Source organism: Mirounga angustirostris, unplaced genomic scaffold (genome assembly GCF_029215605.1).
Source record: "Mirounga angustirostris isolate CCGP_5_RB_7025 unplaced genomic scaffold, mMirAng1.0.hap1 SCAF_3, whole genome shotgun sequence".
Lineage (NCBI taxonomy): Eukaryota > Metazoa > Chordata > Mammalia > Carnivora > Phocidae > Mirounga > Mirounga angustirostris.
In genome coordinates, this window is record NW_026991711.1 from 133,837,312 (window position 1) to 133,858,298 (window position 20,987).

General features: G+C 39.1%; 1 protein-coding gene and 1 pseudogene across 5 annotated transcripts in view; both read right to left on the reverse strand.

Annotated features, from left to right (window-relative positions):
- FASTKD1 (FAST kinase domains 1) overlaps positions 1 to 17,079 on the reverse strand; it is a 49,781-nt gene extending 32,702 nt beyond the window's left edge. For 4 of the 5 annotated variants that reach the window (XR_010410177.1, XM_064586657.1, XM_064586656.1 and 1 more), the window contains exons 1-3: positions 16,949 to 17,079; positions 13,504 to 14,022; positions 11,701 to 11,766 (exon numbers count right to left, since the gene is read on the reverse strand). Coding sequence is in view for 4 of the 5 variants with exons in the window: in XM_064586657.1 (XP_064442727.1) it covers positions 11,701 to 11,766; positions 13,504 to 13,838 (401 nt within the window). In the remaining variant the exon portion in view is untranslated. The remainder of the gene's footprint in view (positions 1 to 11,700; positions 11,767 to 13,503; positions 14,023 to 16,948) is intronic. The other variant, XM_064586655.1, reaches the window with a different exon arrangement.
- On the reverse strand, positions 767 to 8,471 carry LOC135363721 (large ribosomal subunit protein mL52-like; annotated as a pseudogene).
- Positions 17,080 to 20,987: the final 3,908 nt, after the last annotated feature.

The window sequence follows — 20,987 nt, forward strand, 5'->3', positions numbered from 1 at the left end:
TTTTCCTTTAAATTTGGATGCCTTTTATTTCTTTATGTTGTCTAATTGCTATGGCTAGGACTTCCAGTACTATGTTGAGTAAAAGTAGTGCTGTCCTCACCTTAGGGAAAAAGGTCTCAGTTTTTCACCACTGAGAATGATGTAAGCTGTGAGTTTTTCATATAAGGTCTTAATTATGTTGGGCTTTGTTCCCTCTAGACCTAATTTGCAGACGGTTTTTATCATAAATGGATGTTGTACTTTGTCAAATGTTTTTTCTGCATCTAATGAAATGGTCATATGGTTTTTATCCTTTCTTCTATTGATGATGTATCACGTTGATTATTTTGTGAATATTAAACCACCCTTGCATCCCTGGAATAAATCCCACTTGATCGTGATGTATGGTTTTTTTAATATATTACGAATTTGGTTCGATAATATTTCATTGAGGATTTTTGCATTTATATACATACGAGATATTGGCCTGTAGTTCTCTTTTTTTGTGGTGTCATCTGATTTTGGTATCAGCATCGATACTGGCCTCAGAATGAATTTCAAACTTTTCCTTCCTCTTCTATTTTTTGGAATAGTTTGAGAAGAACAGGTATTAACTCTGTTTAGTTAATGTTTAGTAGAGGGGCACCTGGGTGGCTCAGTCGTTAAGCATCTGCCTTCAGCTCAGGTCATGATCCTAGGGTCCTGGGATTGAGCCCCGCACAGGGCTCCCTGCTCAGCGGGAAGCCTGCTTCTCCCTCTCCCACTCCCCCTGCTTGTGTTCCCTCTCTTGCTGTGTCTCTCTCTGTCAAACAAATAAAATCTTAAAAAAAAAAAAAATGTTTAGTAGAATTCACCTGTGAAGCCATTTGGTCCTGGACTTCTGATTTTTGGTTTTTTGATTACTGATTCAGTTTCATTGCTGGTAATCAGTCTGTTCAAATTTTCTATTTCCTCCTGCTTTAGTTTTAATAGGTTATGTTTCTTTTTCTTTTTTTTTTTTTAAAGATTTTATTTATTTATTTGACAGAGAGAGAGATAGCAAGAGCAGGAACACAAGCAGGGGGAGTGGGAGAGGGAGAAGCAGGTTTCCTGCCGAGCAGGGAGCCCGATGTGGGACTCGATCCCTGGACCCTGGGATCATGACCTGGGCTGAAGGCAGATGCTTAATGACTGAGCCACCCAGGCGCCCTAGGTTATATGTTTCTAAGAATTTATCCATTTCTTCTAAGTTGCCCAATTTGTTGGCATATAAGTTTTCATAATATTCTATTACAGTTGTTTGTATTTCTGTGGTGTTGGTTGTTATTTTAAAGATTTTATTTATTTTACAGAGAGACAGAGAGCATGAGCAGTGGGAGGGGCAGAGGGAAAAGGAGAGAGAGAATCCTAAGCAGACTCCCTGCTAAGCGTAGAGTCCGACATAGGGCTCAATCCCAGAACCATATCATGACCTGAGCCAAAAATCAAGAGTTGGACGCTTAACTGACTGAGTCACCCAGGCGCCCCCTGTGGTGTTGGTTGTTATTTTTCTCTTTCATTAGTGATTTTGTTTATTTGGGTTCTCTCTGATAACTCTGGCTAGAGGTTTATCAATTTTGTTGTCTTTCAAAGAACCAGCTCCTGGTTTCATTGGTCTTTCTATTGTGTATTTTTAGTTTCTATATCATTTATTTTTGCTCTAATCTTCATTATTTCCTTCCTTTTGCTCAGTTGGGGTTTTGTTTGTTCTTCTAACTCCTTTAGGTGTAAGGTTACGTTGTTTGAGATTTTTCTTGCTTCTTGATGTCAGCCTGTATTACTATAAACCTGCCTCTTAGAACTTTTGCTGCATCCCAAAGATTTCGGAAACTTGGTTTCTTTATTTTCATTTGTTTCAATGTAATTTTTGATTTCTTGTTTGACTTCTTGGTTCATCAATTCATTGTTTAGTAACATGTTATTTAGCCTCCATGGTTTTTATTTTATTTTATCGAGGTATAATTGACATTTAACATTACATGAGTTTCAGGTATACAACATGATGAATTGATATTTATATACAGTGAAATGATTACCCCAATAAGTCTAGTTTCCTCTTGTCATCATATAAAGTTACATAATATGTAACATAGTATCACTGACTATGGTCATCATGCTGTTCATTGCAACCCTATGACTTATTTGTGACTGGAAGTTTGTACCTCCTGCCCACCACCTTCTCCTATTTTGCCCAACCTCCAACTCCCCTGCCCTCTGGCAACCACCAATCTATTCTCTGCATTTAAAAGTTTTGTTTTGTTCATTCATTTGCTTTTAGATTTCCATATATAAATGAAATCATATTTGTCTTTGTCTGATTTATTTCATTTGGCCTAATATCCACAAGGTCCATCTGTGTGTTTAGAAATGCCAAGATTTCATTCTTTTTTATGGCTGAGTAATATTCCATTATGTGTGTTCACGTATGTACACACACCACATCCTTATCCATTCATCCATCAGTGGACACTTCGGTTGTTTCCATATCTTGAATATTATAAATAATGCTGCCATGAACATATTTCTTTTGATTAGTATTTTTATTTTCTTTGGATAAATACCCAGAAGTGAACTTATTGGATCAATGGTGATTCTACTTTTTGTTTTTGTGGTAACTCCATAATGGTTTCCATAGTGACTGTACTGTTTATATTCCCACCAATAGTGCAAGAGGATCCCCTTTTCCCCAATCCTCATCAACACTTGTTACTTCTTGTCTTTTTTATAATGGCCATTCTGACAGTAGTGAGATTATACCTCATAGTGGTTTTGATTTGCAATTCCAATGATTAGTGATGATGAGAATATTTTCGTGTGCCCACTGACCATCTGTATGTCTTCTCTGGAGAAAGATCTATTCAAGTCCTCTACCCATATTAATTAATTAATTAATCACGTTGTTGTTGTTGTTGTTATTGAGTTGTAGGAGTTCTCTATATATTTTGGATATTAACCCCTATTCAGATACATGATTTGCAAAGATCTTCTCCCATTCAGTAGGTTGCCTTTTTGTCGATGATTTTCTTCACTATGCAAAAGCTTTTTAGTTTAATGTAGTCTACTTGCTTTATTTTGCTTTTGTTGCCATTGCTCTTGGAGTCAGATCCAAAAAAAATATATATATATATCACCAAGAGCAATCTCAAGGAGCTTACTGCCTGTTTTCTTCTAGGAGTTTTATGCCTTCCGGTCTTATATTCAAGTGGTTTACTCCATTTTGAGTTTACTTTTGTGTATGGTGTAAGACAGTGGTCCAGTTTCATTCTTTTGCATGGGGCTATTCAGTTTTCCCAGCACCATTTATTGAAGAGACTATTCTTTCCCCATTGTATATTCTTGTCACCTTTGTCATAAGTTAATTGACCATATGTGCACAGGTTTATTTCCTGGTTTTCTATTCTGTTTCATTGATCTATGTGTCTGTTTTTATGCCAATAATATACTGTTTGATTACTATAGCTTTCTAATGTGGCTTGAAATCAGGGAGAATGGTGCCTCCCCTGTTTGCTCTCAAGATTGTTTTGGCTGGGGCACCTGGGTGGCTCAGTCGGTTGGGCAGCTGCCTTCAGCTCAGGTCAGGATCCCAGGGTCCTGGGATCAAGCCCCATACCGGGTTCTCTTATCAGCGGGGAGCCTGCTTCTCCCTCTCCCTCTGCCGCCCCCCTGCTTGTGCTCGCTCGCTCACTCTCTCTCTCAAATAAATAGATAAATCTTAAAAAAAAAAAAAAAAAAGATTGCTTGGCTATTAGGGATCATTTGTGGTTCCATACAAATTTTAGAATTATTTGTTCAATTCTGTGAAAAACCCCATTAGAATTTTGATAGAGTTGCATTGAATCGGTATGTTGCTTTGGGTAATATAGACATTTTATTTATTTATTTATTTATTTTTTAAGATTTATTTATTTATTTGAGAGAGAGAGAATGAGAGAGAAAAAGCACATGAGAGGGGGGAGGGTCAGAGGGAGAAGCAGACTCCCTGCTGAGCAGGGAGCCTGATGTGGGACTCGATCCCGGGACTCCAGGATCATGACCTGAGCCGAAGGCAGTGGCTTAACCAACTGAGCCACCCAGGCGCCCATAGACATTTTAATAATATAAATTCTTCCAATCCATGACCATGGAGTATCTTCCAATTTTTTGTGTCCTCTTATGATTTTTTTCACCAATGTCTTAATTTCCAGTATACAGGTCTTTCACTTCATTGTTTAAATTTATCCCTAGGTATTTAATTGTTTTTGAAACAATTGTAAGTGGGACTGTTCTCTTATAATGGGATTGTCCTTCTACTTCTGTTTGTTAGTGTACAAAAGCACAACAGATTTTTTTATATTGATTTTGTATCCTGTAACTTCACTGAATTACTTTATTAGTTCTCACAGGCTTTTGGTGGAGTCTTTAGGGTTTTATATATAGAAAAATATTTTTTCATGTCACCTGCAAGTGGTGACAGCTTTACTTATTCCTTTCCAATTTGGGTGCCTTTTATTTCTTTTTCTTGTCTAATTGCTCTGGCTAGGATTTGCAATACTGTATTGAATAAAAGTGGTAAGAGTGAGCATCTTTGTCTTGCTCATGACCCTGAGGAAAAATGTTGGGCTTTCCATCACTGAGCATGATCTTAGCTGTGGGTATGTCATTTATGGCCTTTATTATGATGAGGGGCATTCCTCTCTACCTACTTTGTTGAGAGCTTTTTTTTTTTTTTATCATAAATGGATGTTGAATTGTGTCAAATGCTTTTTCTGCATCTATTGAGAGGTTCATGTAATTTTTATCCTCCATTTTGTTAATGTGCTATATCACGTTGATTGATTTGTGGATGTTGAACCACAAATCTTTTTAATGTATTATTGAATTTGGCTTCCTAATATTTTGTTCAGGATTTTTACATCTATGTTCCTCAGGGACACTGACTTGTAATTTTCTTTCTTTTTTTTTTTTTTAAAGATTTTATTTATTTATTTGACAGAGACAGAGACAGCGAGAGCAGGAACACAAGCAGGGAGAGTGAGAGAGGGAGAAGCAGGCTTCCCGCTGAGCAGGGAGCCCAATGTGGGACTCGATCCCTGGACCCTGGGATCATGACCTGAGCCGAAGGCAGCCGCTTAACGACTGAGCCACCCAGGCGCCCCTGACTTGTAATTTTCATTTTTATGGTGTCCTTGTCTGCTTTTGGTATCAGAGTAATGCTGGCCTTGTAAAATGAGATTGGAAGTGTTCCCTCCTCTTCAAATTTTTGGGAGAGTTTGAGAAGAATAGGAATTAAATCTTCTTTGAATGTTTGGTAGAATTCACCACTGAAGCTGTCTGCTCCTGGACTTTTGTTTGTTGGGAGTGTTTTGATTATTGATTCAATCTCCTTGCTAGTAATTGGTCTATTCAAACTATTTCTCCATGATTTAGTCTCGGAAAACTGTTTCTAGGAATTTATCCATTTCTTCTAAGTTGTCCAATTTGTTGGCATATAATTGTTCATCATAGCCTCTTATTAGCCTTTGTATTATTTTGGTATCAGTTATAATATTCCCTCTTTCATTTCTGATTTCATTTATTTAAGCTCTCTTTCTTTCTTAGTAAATAGCTCAAGGTTTATCAATTGTTTACTTTTTCAAAGAACCCGCTTAGTTTCATTGATCTTTTCCTTTTTTATTTGAGAAAGAGAGAGCACAAGCAGGCCGGGTGGGGGGGTGCAGGGGGAGAGGCAGACTCCAATGTGGGGCTTTATCCCAGGACACCAAGATCATGACCTGAGCCAAAGGCAGATGTTTAACCACCTAAGCCACCCAGATGCCCCTCATCAATCTTTTCTATTTTCTATTTTGTTTTATTTGAGAGAGAGCACACACAGGCACAAATGGGGGGAGGAAAAGAGAAGGAGGGAGAGGGAAAGAATCTCTCAAGCAGACTCCATGCTGAGAGCAGAGTCTGACTCGGGGCTCAATCTCACAACCCTGAGATCATGACCTGAGCTGAAACCAAGAGTCACTTAACTGACTGAGCCACCCAGGCACCCCTCTTTAGTCTCTATGTCATTTATTTCTTCTCTGACCTTTGTCATTTCCTTCCTTCTACTATCTTTGCGCTTCATTTGCTCTGTTTTCTAGTTCCTTTAGGTATAAAGTTAGATTATTTCAGAGTTTACTTGTTTCTTAAAGTAGGTCTCTATCACTATGAACTTCCCTATTAGAATTGCTTTTGCTGGGCACCTGGGTGGCTCAGTCATTAAGTGTCTGCCTTCGGCTCAGGTCATGATCCCAGGGTCCAGGGATCGAGCCCCGCATTGGACCCCCTGCTCAGCGGGAAGTCTGCTTCTCCTCTCCCACTTCCCCTGCTTGTGTTCCCTCTCTCGCTGTCTCTCTCTGTCAAATAAATAAATAAAATCTTTAAATAAAAAAAGAATTGCTTTTGCTGCAAATTTTGGAAAGCTATATTTTCATTTTCATTTATTTATTCATTTTTTTATTTCTCCTTCAATTTCTTAATTGATCCATTGGTTGTCTGGTGGCATGTTGTTAAATCTCCACATATTTGTAATTTTTCCAGTTTTTTGTGATTGATTTCCACTGTCATATCATTGTGGTCTGAAAAGATGCTTGATAGGGTTTCAATCTTCTAAAATTTCTTGAGATTTGTTTTATAGCCAAACATATTATCTATCCTAGAGAATATTCCACATGCACTTGAGAAGAATGTGTATTCTGCTGCTTTTCGGTAGAATGTTCCGCATATATCTAAATCCATCTGGTCTGATGTATTTTAAGGCTGATGTTTCCTTATTATTTCTGTATGGATGATCTATTCATTGATGTAAGTGGGATATTAAAAGCCCTTATTAACACTGGATTGCTGTTAATTTCTCTCTTTAAGTCTGTTAATATTGCTTTATACTTTTAGGTGTTCCTATGTTGGGTGCACAAATATTTGCAAACGTATCTTCTTGCTAGATTGAGCCCTTTATCATCATGTGATGCCCATCTTTTCCTTTTATTACAGTCTGTTTTAAGTCTATTTTGTCTGATATAAGTGTAGCTACCCCAGCTTACTTTTGGTTTCCATTTGCATGAAACAACTTTTTCCATCTCTTCACTTTTAACCTGTATGTGTCACTACATCTGAGGGGAGCCTCTTATAGGCAGCATATAGATGGGTCTTGCTTTTTTTTATCCTTTCAGCCACTCTATATCTTTTGATTGAAGAATTTAGTCCATTTATGGGGGGAGGGGTTGCCCTTTTCATCAAAACATTTATTAAATGAATAACCACACTCAGCCTGAGTTGTGTATGGGCTATTAAAGGCTTAAATCCTTAGCTAAAACCAGGAAAACTGCTGCCCCTTCTTCACCTTCACAGAGCAGTTACTGTTCATAGTTGGGCCAGCCTTATGGGCTGCGAAAGGGGTAAGTATCCCAGAGCAAGATTCTGCTGAACTGGAATGGGGCCAGGGATGAGGGCACTGAGCCAACCCCTCTAAGCAGTGATCTTGTGCTCTGAAGACAGATGGGGAACATGAAGGCTCTTTTCTGGCTAGGATGAGGCATGTAGGTGATGGAAAAGAAAGCCAGAGAGAGGCTGGGGAAAGGAGACAGGAATTGCTTTTTATTGACTTGGTAGTGCGTTCTGCAGTAGAGCCCCTTCAGGTTTAAGGGCATTTTTTTCTGCTTCCTTTCTCCTTTCTGCAACTTCTCCTGCTGCCTAGCTGCCATGCCTGTAATCTAGCATCCATTTCCTCTGACAGCAATATAACTCATCTTGCAAACTTCTCCCTTTGGGCTTTTCTTTGAAGCTAGCCTTTCACTGGAGTGCAGGGCAGCCATCTGTGTAAGACCAGTTTGGGAACTCTGTAAGGGGCCCTTAGCCAGAGGGGTTGGCAGCCAGGCCCCGTCTGGGTGGAGAAAAACAGTCCGGTGAGGATTCAGCCCAGCTTCTGGTCCCCCAGTTCTCCCCAGACTGGCACTCACTGGAATTGTCACTGGCTGCCCACCTGAGCCACCACACTACTGTGCAGCCTCGGGACACCTAAAGCAACCATGCTGAAGCCACAGAGCCAGAAGTGGGCATCAGCCCATTTATGTTTAAAATAACTATAGATGGGTATCTACTGTCATTTTGCTATGTTTCCTGGCTGTTTCGTAGTTCTCTGCTCCTTTTAACTCTTGCTCTCTTCCTTTATGGCTTAATGTCTTTCTTTGGTGTTATGTTTCCATTCCATTTTCATGATCTTTTGTATATCTACCATACATGTTTGTTCTGTGGTTTCCATGAGGCTTACATATATTAGCCTATACATATACCAGTGTATTTTAAGTTGATAGCAAGTTAAGTCTGAATGTACTCTAAAACTCTACATTTTTACTTCCCTTCCCACATTTTATGTTTTGGATGTCACATTTTACATCTTTACATTTTGTATATCCCTTAACTAACTGTTGTAGTTATACTTATTTTTACTACTTTTATCTTCTAACCTTCATGCTAACTTTATAAGTGATTAGTCCACTACCCTTAATATATATATTTACCTTTACCAGAGAGATTTTTACTTTCATATATTCTCTTGCTACCAATTGGCCTTTCTTTTCAGCTTAAAGTACCTTTAACGTGTCTTATAAGTCTATTTTAGTACTGGTGAACTTGTTCAGTTTTTGCTTGTCGGGAAAACTTTCTCTCCTTCAATTCTAAATGATAATCTTCTCAGGTAGAATATTCTTGGTTGGAAGTTTTTTTGCTTTCAGCACTTTAAATATATCATGTGACTCCCTTCTGGCCTGCGAAGTTTCTGCTGAAAAACCTGGTAAGAGTCTTGGCGGTGGGGCAGGGGGGGGGGTCCTTTGTACATAACAATACATAAAAAGCTGTTTTTCTCTTGCTGCTATTAAGATTCTCTTTAACTTTTAACGTTTTAATTATAATGTGTCTTGGTGTGAATCTCTTTGGGTTCATCTTATTTGGAACTCTCTGGGATTCCTAGATCTAAACGTCTGTTTCCTTCCCCAGATTAGTGAAGTTTTCAGCTAATATTTCTTCAAATAAGCTTTCTATCCCTTTCCCTCTCTTCTCCTCTGGGAGACCTATTATGAGAACATTATTCACTTGATGTTGTCCCATAGCCCCCATAAGGTAACTCCACTTTTTTTTTTCTTGCTGTTCTTTTGAGTCCCCTGGTCCCAGTCACTAATCCTTTCTTCTGGTTCCTCTAGTCTGCTGTTGGAACTTCTGTAGTGTGTCTTTCAGTTTAGTTATTACATTCTTCAGTTCCATGACTTCTGTTTGTACTTTCTTATGTTTTCCATCTCTTTCTTTAAGTTTTGTGTTTATCCATTCTTCTCCTGAGACCAGTAAGCATCTTTATGACCATTATTTTGAACTCTTTATCAGGTAAGTTACTTATCTGTTTCATTAAGTTTTTTTCAGGGGTTTTATCTTCTTTCATTTAGAACATATTCCTTTGTTTTCTTTCTTCCTTGACTTTCAGTGTCTGTTCCTATGTATTAGGCAAAACATCTATCTCTTCGGTCTTGAAGGAGTGGTCACAGAAAGACTGGGATATTTCAGTCTGCTATCTGTGTAGTGCTTTGTGGGTATTAGCCTGCCAAAAACTCTGACTGGTTCAGTCCCATGGGTCCCAGAAACACAAGCCTCCCTGGACACCAGAGGCAGGTGTTCAAAGGGCATTCCTTCTATGGACTGCCATACTTGCCAGCTTTGGCAGGGCCAAGGAGGACCACTAGGCCAAGGCAAAGCTGCCTACCAGCTTTCGCAGTGTGGGGCTGCAAGGGGCACTGGGCCAGGGGAAGCTGGCCCAACAGGTTTGGTGGGGCAGAGCCACAGAGGAGCACAAAGGCAGGGCAAACAACTTTTACAAGGTAGAGAGAGAGTGCAAAAATGGCACCTGCCAGTGCTGGTGCTAGCAAGGTGGAAGAGTGCAGAAATAGTGCCCACCAGTGCCTCTAGCCACAGAGAGGGTTCCAACAGACACCTGTCCCTCTGACAGGCACTTTGAGCTTACCCAGTGAATCCCTCACATATGGCCTAGGCACCTCCAAACTGCTACTTTCATGCTGGGTCCCAGGACAAGTAAGTCTGTGTGTGAATACTTTAAGAGCAGAGTCCCAGTTTCCTACAACCCTTGGGTTTCCTTGATGTAAGCCCCATTGGTTTTCAAAGCCAATTTTGAGAGCTCATCTCTCTGGTACAGGTCCCAAGAGTTGGGGTTCCTGATGTGGGGCTCAAACTCCTCACTCCTCAGGGATCCACTCCATATTTGTTAGATTCCTCCCTCTTGTGAGTCACTGAGTCGGGAGTGGGGTTCTTGGTGAGACCATGTCTCTGCCTCTCCCACCTATCTCGAGGTGGCCTTGGATCATTTGTTTTGGAGGAGTTGTTCAGCTAGTCCTCAGGTCTTTTTCAGAGACAGTTGTTCCATAGGTATCTGTAGATTTGGTGTGTCCTTGGTAGAGTGAGTAGGGTCTTCCTATGCCACCATCTTGAACCACCTCTCTGTTCTTTTTTAAATCCTCCTTTCTCTTTCCCACTTTGATTTTCCCTTTCTTCACTAACATTTGTTATACTCCACTAATAATGGATACAGGCTATGCTGAATCCCTATGTCAAAAAGTTCAAAATTTTCAGAAATAGCTAAACATTTTCCAAAATAAGGTCTGTTATTATCTCCCTTTTTTTTATAAATGGAGTTTCTCACATATTCTTATAAAGTATAAATAATATAGTTCTTTATTTATAGAATAGCCTTCTCTAGGGGCGCCTGGGTGGCTCAGTCAGTTGAGGGTCTGCTCATGATCCCAGCGTCGTGGGATCGAGCCCCACATCGGGCTCTGTGCTCAGCGGGAAGCCTGCTTCTCCCTCTCCCTCTGCCTGCCTATCTGCCTACTTGTGATCTCTCTCTCTCTTTCAAATAAATAAATAAAATCTCTAAAAAAAAAAAAAAAAATAGACTTCTCTATGCTCATAAGAACACCCTGAACAAATTTTACATTTTTCTAGGTGATTACTGATTATGGCAACATGCTACAAATATAGCTATGTACAGGAAAGAGATCTGATCGTATTCACAGCAGTAGACTTGAAAACTTCTAAGTCACCTATGAGTTATGTTCATTGCCTCTCCATAAAGAAGTGATGAATAAGTACCTACAAATGCTGCTAAACAATGTTAAATAGTTTCCCTTTCTAGTAAACTGGTGTCTCCTTTTCTCAACTATCACTCAGAGAATCTTTTCTCTTTTTTTTTTTTTAAGTTTTTTAAGTGAACTCTACCCCCAATATAGGCTCAAACTCACAATGCCAAGATCAAGAATCTCATGTTCTACCAATTAAGTCAACCAAGCACCTTGAATCTTTTCTTTCTGAAGTAGAATCTTTCAGAAAAGAAGATCCAAAAAGCCAAATAGCTGTCACTGCACCTTACTTATATTTTGATTAATTATATATGTGCAAAAGCACACTGTTCCCACTCTTAAAGAGAAAATATTCGAGTTTTCTTTCTCTCTTAGGGAAAATACACATTCCTTATTATTTTCCTTTACACAATCAAAAAATCCTCAACCTAAATGAGTTCACATTTTTTTTTCAGTGAAGCTTGATAGGTAGGCAGCAACTCCCCATTCTTTCTCTACAAGATTTTACTGAGCTAACCTTCAATAGGGTAACTGTGATCTAAGATGATGAACCCAGAGTACTTGCCTTTCCAGTCTTCTCCATGCTTCTGTAACTAGGGCTGCAACCAGGTCATGGGCCTCAGTAGCACACCTCAATAAAATCAAGAGAAAATCATTTTCCATACATAAACACTTTTAAATTATTAAAAACAATTATGCAAGTAAGAATTATAATGCAAAAGTGAACTTCAAGTTATCGTACTCTTACACAGTCCTTATTTCTGGTCCATTCCCTTTTCAGTATTCTGTTTCCTTGATACAATATAATAAACATCTACATTTTATCCCATGCCTCTCTCATTCTTTTATCTGTTCAATGCCTTCCACTGAACAATGAAAATGTTTAATGATACATATTATAAGTACACATAATATATATTAATTTGCTCTGATTACAAAAATATTTTTATAGGAGAGAGTTTGTAAAATAAAGAAAAACTTGAACAGGGTACTAAAAATCATTTATAGGTATCTGTACTAATAAATAACCACCATCATTAGTTTGGAACATTTCATTCCAGTTATCTTTTCTACACACATAGGAAATACACATATTTCTTTTACACTTTTATATTCTGCCTTTTTCAGTAAGTTAACATTATATTATGGACATTTGCCCAAGACATATTGTTCACAACAATTTTTAAACATTGTACACTATTCCCTTACGTGAATATAATATCATTTAAACACACAACTACTTCTAGAATTTTAGTTTTTCAATATTATAAAAAATGTTGAGATGAGTATCAATGTACAATAACCTTTATATGTATCTCCAATTACTTTCTTAGGATAAATCCTAGAAGCAAAATTATTGGATCCAGGCTATTTTTATAGTTTTTGATATATACTGTACCACCAGAGCACATAAGAGTCCCTCTTCCAGTATATCTTCATTAACAATGAATACTTTCTATATAACTAAAACACATATACTGTATTTTGTATGTATAAAAATCTCTTTTTAACCAATTTCAACATCTTTATATTGTTAAGGCTATATCAGTTTGTCTCCTAAAAATCAAAGACTTTCAGGTTGAGCCATGAAGCAAAATTGAACTACATGTTGTTTTTAAAACTTGAAAACAAAATTATATTTTATTCTTGAAATCCTTCCATTACTAAAATATGACTTAGAAGGGAAACATAGAAATATAGTTTTTAGACAAATCATCACCAAGCAGCATTTCTCCATCTGCCTAACAGAAATGAGTCTGATGAGGTATTTAACACAATGTTTTGGTAAGTTGGAACCTGACCTTGCATAGATATTTATAATATATATTAACATATTAAAGGCTCTGAAGAGTCCTGCAAAAAATACTTGTTTAATTTTGTCTTATGCATCATTTTCCAAGTTAACATGACCACTGAGAAAGGAAATGTATACTGATATACAGCCTGGATAATCATGTGAGAAAACTGCTGTTTTTCCATCAGTGAGACAAAGAAACAGACTTATTGCAACTTTTGTATGTTATTTTTCTCTTATATATCTGCTAGATACTTTATTCAGAAAATCCAGTTCTTCTGCAGGCTGGATTCCCTTGCAAACAATGTAAAATTTCTTTTCTTTTTTTATGCTTTCCCAGCTTTACTGAATTATGATTAACAAATAAAAATTGTGTATATTTAGATTGCAAAACAGGATATTTGATATACATATACAATGAATATCCTCTAAACATCTTAAAAATATTAGATGATCAGGAAAACTATTTACAGAAAAAAACCGCAGTTTTTCATTTTAAAAAGATTTTTAGAAAATTAAGATATAAAAATAAACTACAATCATTTCTATAAAATCTGAAAGTACATTACTTACTGTTGTGTGATGTACAAGACATTCACCAGGGTATCATCATTCATGAATTCCATTTGACTTGTAGCTAAATTATGAAGAGTAAGAAATTGGGGATGGTCTCTGATACATTCAACATTTTTCAAAAAGCTGGTCTTCTGCTTTTGAAACTGCCAAAGTATATTAAATGCACATTCCACTTGCTTTTCTGAAAGTATGGCTTTGTTTTTTTCAATAAGATCAAATACTTGCTCTTCATCTGTACACGTAATCATCTGGCTAATTAGTGGTTTACAGCTGCAGGTTCGAAATTGAAACACTCTCCAGGAGAACGGACAAATAGCTCTTAGGCGAAGCATATTTACAAACAATGAGTCTAAAAGAAAGGTAATTTTTCATTTACATCACAAATTTTCTTAGGTAACGAAAACCATTTGCAACTAGTAGTCAGGTGCAGTATGCTGATAAAAAGGTAACTATTTTTCCTTCACGTATTTTGCTTCCATTATAACTCCAAATCCCATTCATTCCAACATGCAGCTTCTGTAAAAGGATTGGTTTAACATGGTTATGCTAATATTATTAATAACAAATGAGTTCCAAAATTCAAATTAAAGTAACAAGCTTTTTCTGCATTAACTAGAGACCTTGTTCTTTTTTTTTTTTAAAGATTTTATTTATTTCAGAGAGAGAGTACACAAGCAGGGGTGGGTGGGGGGTAGACAGGCCGAGGAAGAGGGAGAAGCAGACTCCCCACTGAGCAGGGAGCCTGATGTGGGGCTCGATCTCAGGACCCTGAGATCATGACCCGAGCCGAAGACAGATGCTCAACCAACTGAGCCACCCAGGCACCCCACTAGAGACTTTGTTCTTAGTCTGAAGCAAACAGCAGGATTTGGTCCGAAACTAAGTGTCCAGGAAAAAGGACTTCTTTCTGCACTCCATTTAAAAAATGTCTGTTAAATCTGACATATATGTAGCTTTCAAATTTGATCACAAAAGCAGAAGGGAAAAAAATCTTAAACTCAGAACCATCTTTTTAAACAAATGAGTCAAACTATTTGCAATAAATAAATATATCACCTTTTTTTAAATTTTTTTTTTAAGATTTTATTTATTTATTTGAGAGAGAGAGAGAGAGCACATGAGACGGGGGGAGGGTCAGAGGGAGAAGCAGACTCCCTGCCGAGCAGGGAGCCCGATGCGGGGCTCGATCCCGGGACTCCAGGATCATGACCTGAGCCGAAGGCAGTCGCTTAACCAACTGAGCCACCCAGGCGCCCAATCACCTTTAACATGTTTACAAGGAACAGCCATTAATTCAGAGCCATACATTTTTTTTTAAGGTTTTATTTATTTATTTGACAGAGAGAGACACAGCAAGTGAGGGAACACAGCAGGGGGAGTGGGAAAGGGAGAAGCAGGCTCTCCGCGGAGCAGGGAGCCTGATGCGGGGCTCGATCCCAGGACCCTGGGATCATGACCTGAGCTGAAGGCAGACGCTTAATGACTGAGCCACCCAGGCACCCGAGAGCCATACATTTTTTTAAAAACGTTTTTTCAGGTGGTTCAGTCAGTTAAGCATCTGCCTTCAACTTGGGTCATGATCCCAGAGTCCTAGGATGAAGCCCCATGTCTGGCTCCCTGCGCAGTGGAGAGCTTGCTTCTCCCTCTCCCTCTGCCCCCCCACCCAACTCATGCTCTCTCTTGTTCTATGTCAAATAAATAAATAAAACCTTTTATAAAATAAGTGAACAAATAATTTTTTTCAGGGGCACCTAGGTGACTCAGTTGGTTAAGCAACCGACTCTTGGTTTCTGTTCAGGTCATCTCAGGGTGGTGGGATACAGTCCAGGACCAGGCTCTGCCCTTAGCACCCAGTCAGCCTGAGATTCTTTCCCTCTCCCTGCCCCTCTGCTTCCCCCTCCGCTTGCAAGTGTGCACTCTCCCTCTCTCTCTAAAATAAATAAGTAAAATGTTTTTTAAAAATTTTTTTCAGAATAGTTTCTGGTATATTTACTTTCAGGATAATTTCTTGCCCCTTTCTTCTGGTACTCTAAAAGAACTCAAATGGTTTGGTCACTATTGACCTTAGATCAGTTTAAACCAATAAGCAAGATGATTAAAGCTCCAATCAGGACATATAAAGAAATCAAGAAATGTATCAAGACATGATGAAGCAATTTAAGAACCGAAGATAATTATGAAAAAGGATAATTTGTTTTAAAAATACATTATAAATGTTTATATTTCTAATTCAGAAACAACAGAAAAGCTGGGACTAAAATCATAGCATCTAACACTTCTGAAACATTTCACAAAGGACTTCTAAAATACATTATTCCATTAAATTCTCTCAACTAACCTATCAGGTAGATATTATCATTTGCATTTTACAGATAAGAAAAGCTATTTTCAAAAAGGTTAAAAAACTATTCTAGTACTTGTGAAGCTGAGACAATCACCCAGTTATTTCAATTCTTTCAATTTGTAACACCTTACATCAACAAAACCAACACTAAAAGATTGCCTCAGACTCCTCTCTATAGCTATGCTAGGCTGTTCACAAGAAAGAAAAAAAACAGTATTGGTACTTTGTGGCTATCAGTACAGCATGCTGACCAAAGCCAACCTGGGTCACACACATACACAAAAACCCTGTACACAGCAAGGATATCTTCAAGATTCTCCTATCTACCCACAATAGAAAATGGACGCAGGGGCGCCTGGGTGGCTCATTCGTTAGGCGTCTGCCTTCGGCTCGGGTCATGATCCTGGGGTCCTGGGATCGAGCCCCGCATCGGGCTCCCTGCTCGGCAGGAAGCCTGCTTCTCCCTCTCCTACTCCCCTTGCTTGTGTTCCCTCTCTGGCTGTCTTTCTGTCAAATAAATAAAACCTTAAAAAAAAAAAAAAAAAGAAAGAAAAGAAAATGGAAGCAGCTCAATGGCTAGAATACCAACACGTCAAGTCCCCAGATCTGCCCCCAGATAAATGACCTTGGGGAAGGCATTTAACCAAAGGAGGGGCCTTGGGACTGTGAGTGCAGGGTAAACAGTGAAACCCTGTGTAAATGACAAGCATTCTCCACGCTGGGCGCACAGTAAGCCCTGAACCAATGAAAGTGATCTCCCGCGTCCCCTCTAGCAGTGGGCTCAGCCCTGCCCTCCTCCAAGCACTGGAAAAATCCAATACCCGGAAGGAGGTTCTCAGCTAAACCCTGCATCTCGGGACCGAAAACACGCTGGGTGATAGAAAACCTGCCGCCGCTACCCGGCCCTGACTTGCAGGTTAAGCTCTTCCCTCAACAAGCTCCAACTTTTCTGGAGGATTCCAGGTAACGCTCGTCACGATAGCTCAAAAGTCAGGGCTATTTCTGGTCCCCAACAAGTGACGTAACAGGCTTGGTTGTGGCGTTCCCTCCCGTCCCCCCACATCACATAGTTTGCAGCCTTTCCTCGAGAGACATCACCTATCTTCTGACGATCCAGTCCCCAAACCGGGAGAAAACGCCGGGACAGCAGAGCGTGTTCAGCGGAAGGCACGTACTACATGCCCCAGAGGACGCAGCGGCGAGGCCAACGGAATGGACGTCGCTTACGCATTCGCGGGGAATTCTGGGCATTGTAGTTCCACGTTGAGAGACTCTGGGACAACACGTTTTAAACTGTTGAAGTTACAGGTGCTTTAGGTCATTGTTTCCCAATCATCTGAGGTTTTCTCCCAGTCCATGGAAGACTGATTATTTTAATAATATATAATAAAAAATGGGACGCGTGGGTGGCTCAGTTAGTTAAGCGTCTGCCTTTGGCTCAGTTCATAATCCCAGGGTCCTGGGATCAAGTCCCACTTCAGGCTCCTTGCTCAGCAGGGAGCTTGCTTCTCCCTCTGCCTGCTGTTCTCCCTGCTTGTGCTCTCTCTCTCTTTCTCTCTCTCTCTCTGACAAATAAATAAAATCTTTAAAATATATGTATAATAAAAATGAATATTTAGAAAATAGAGATTTGAAAAGGTAAACAGGGAAAAAACAGGTGGATTTTGTTTCTTACAATATTCAACATATATGAAATAACTGTCAAATGTCTATAAGAGTAAACTCTTACTCTCAGTATCAGCCCTTGTGTCACAGTGAGGCCAGTCTTTGGAACCGTACTTTTTTTTTAACAGCTTTAAAATAATTTACACACCGAGCAATTTACCCATTTACAGTGTACAATTCAATGTTTTTCCTAATTAGCGTTGTGGAGCATCACCACAATTCATTTTAAAATATTTTCATTAAGTCCAAAAAGAAACCGGCTAACCAATAGCAGTCACTTCCCATCCCCCACCTCCAACACCATAGACAACCGCTAATGGAGAGCACATTTTGAGTTGCACTGATTTAGATTGTTTGGAAACAGATCAACTGATAACAAATTTGAAGATTGAGGTTGACCTTAATGCACAGAATAGATAGAGTTTCAGAACAAACATCAGAAAAAGCATAGGGATGAAACTGGGCATAACCTGTGTCAATACCCTTCAGTCAAAGACCTATAGTTAAAGTTGGGATTACTGACCAGTTGCAATGAAGCAGAACACACCCCAAGGAGTGTCAAATTAAGAAGGTGTTAGAAAGAACTTATTATGGTATTCAGCCTTGTGTTAAGTGATTTGGGGCAGGCTAAGGGAGCTTTTCTCTGGACTGGATGCTGTGAGGAAGCAGGGATAATTCCATTATTGGGTAACTTAATAAACTTTGTCTATAGGGCAGGAGGAATGAAGTGAGGTTACAGCTGTATTTGATAAAGAGGGAGCAGTCACTCATAAAAGCCAGGATAGGTAGATGTTTGGTCATTTTTTGTGATTTGGACAATGTTCTTGTTTTGGTCTCAGTTCTGTATGATTATGGAATGGTCTTGTCTGTGTCTTGTTCCATCATAGTCAGATAGTGGCCTTGTCTCATGTTGGTGTTCTGTGCAATTGTTCAACAGAATACCAACGCTGAGCTATGAGTGCCAGACCAGCTCCTGGCAACAATAAGGCCTAAATAATAGTGTCAGGACTATCTAGAAGAAACTAACTATAGTTGCTTCACTGTTGGGACCTGTTCATCTCCTTCTCACCAGTTTGCAAAATTGTAAGGAGACTGGCCTAAGAAACGAATACCAGAAGCTTGCCTTCCTTTGGAATCTTGTTTATGTACGGAAAGGAAACCCTTTTGTTTAGTCACTGTTAGCAACTTTTTTCTTTACTTGCAGTCTAGGGCATTCATAAGATATATATTTATGTATAAATCACACCTGAGAACAAAATTAAGGTAATAATTTAAGTCCATAGCTATAAAATTGTATTCTAGCTGAAGCATCTTTTACAAGAGCTAACAAGTGGGTAACAAAGTATGGCTCTTAATTTCCTCCTAGCAAATGTCAATGCCCTTCAGCCAAAAATCACAAGAAGCCTGCAGTTGAGGTTTATTACTTGTTGCAGCTAAGGAAAATGCACACTGCAGGGAATCATTTAGCTGCTCAGTAAAAGAGTACTAGAAAGAAACTGTTATAGGATTTGGGCTTTGATTGGGTAATTTTGGGGAAGGTCTAAGGAAGAAAATGTTTGCTCTATCTTGGGTGCTCTAAGGAAGCAGGGCAATTCTATGATTGGGCATCTAATACATCTAAGTATAAGAAAAGCAGACTAACGGGGGGATAAAGCTGAAATTGGTAAAGAAGTAGCATTCACTCATTTAATGAGAGGTGTATCTTTGGTATTTTGTGTGGCACGGTGAGCTTGTCTGATGTCAATGTTCTGTGAGATTTTTTATGTCCAACAGGAGGACAATATGCTTTAAGCCCTGCCAGAATAGTTTGAAATAACATTGAGTCTTTTTTTTTTTTAAGATTTTATTTATTTATTTGACAGAGAGATAGAGAGAACAAGTAGGCAGAGAGGCAGGCAGAGGGAGAGGGAGAAGCAGGCTCCCCGCCGAGCAGGGAGCCCGACGCGGGGCTCGATCCCAGGACCCCGGGATCATGACCTGAGCTGAAGGCAGCCACTTAACCAACTGAGCCACCCAGGCACCCCGAAATAACATTGAGTCTTAACAATGAGCATTAGGCCAGTTTCTCCAACATCAGAGACTGTTTTCTTCCCCCTCACAAATTAATTTGAATGTTTTTCTCCTGGAGTAATTCTGCCAGTAAAAATGTGTTTGTTGTATATAACACCAACAGCACAGTCAAGAAGAGAAAAACTAAGTAAATTGGACTTCATCAAAATTTATTTTTTTTTAAGATTTTATTTATTTATTTGTCAGAGAGAGAGAGAGCACAAGCAGGGGGAGTGGGAGAGGGAGAAGCAGGCCCCCCGCTGAGCAAGGAGCCTGATGCGGGGCTCGATCCCAGGACCCTGGGATCATGACCTGAGCCAAAGGCAGACACTTCACTGAATGAGCCACCCAGGCATCCTTGACTTGATCAAAATTTAAAACTTTCATTCATCAAAGAACACTGTTAATAGAGTGAAAAGGCAACCCACAGAATGGGAGAAAATATTTGCAAATGATATATCTGATAGATTAATATCCAGAAAATGTGAAGAACTCATACAAATCAGTGAAAAAAAAATTTTTCAATGGGCAAAGGACTTGAACAGACATTTCTCCATGGTCACAGGCACATGAAAAAATGTTCAACATCACTTATCATTAGGGAAATGCAAACCAAAGTACAATGAGAGACCACTTCACACCCAATAGGATGGCTATTACTAAAAAAATCAGAAAATAACAAGTGTTGGCAAGGGTGTGGAGAAACTGGAACCCTTGTGTATTACTGGTGGGAATGTAAAAAGGTGCAGCTGCTGTGGGGAAAACAGTATGGTGGTTCCTTAAAAAATTAAACAGAATTATCATGTAATCTAGTGATTTTATTTCTGAATACTCAAAAGAATTAAAAGCAGGAACTTCAGCAAATATTTAAACAGCAATGTTTGTAGCAGCATTATGTACAATAGCCAAAATGTAGAAGCAACCCAAGTGTCCATTGACAGATAAATGGATAAAGAAAATGTCATATATACATATAGTGGGATTTTATTCAGCCTTAAAAAGAAAGGAAATTCTGACACATGCTACAACATGGATAAACCTTGAAGACACTTTGCTAAATGAAATAAGCCAGACACAGAAGAACAAATATTGTATGATTCCATTCATATGAGGTACCTAGAGTAGTCAAATCCATAGAAACAAAAAGTAGAATAGCAGTTACTAGGAGATGTGGGGAAAAGGTAATGGAGAGTTGTTCAGTGGGTATAAAGCTACAGTTTTGCAAGACAAAAAGTTCTAAAGATTGATTTCACAAAGTGACTATACTTAATGCTACTGAACAATACACTTAAAAAGGGCTAAGACTGGGGCACCTGGATGGCTCAGTTAGTTAAGCCTCTGGTCATGATCTCAGAGTCCAGGTCATGATCCTGGAGTCCAGGTCCCCAGTCAGGCTCCCTGTTCGGTGGGGAGTCTGCTTCTC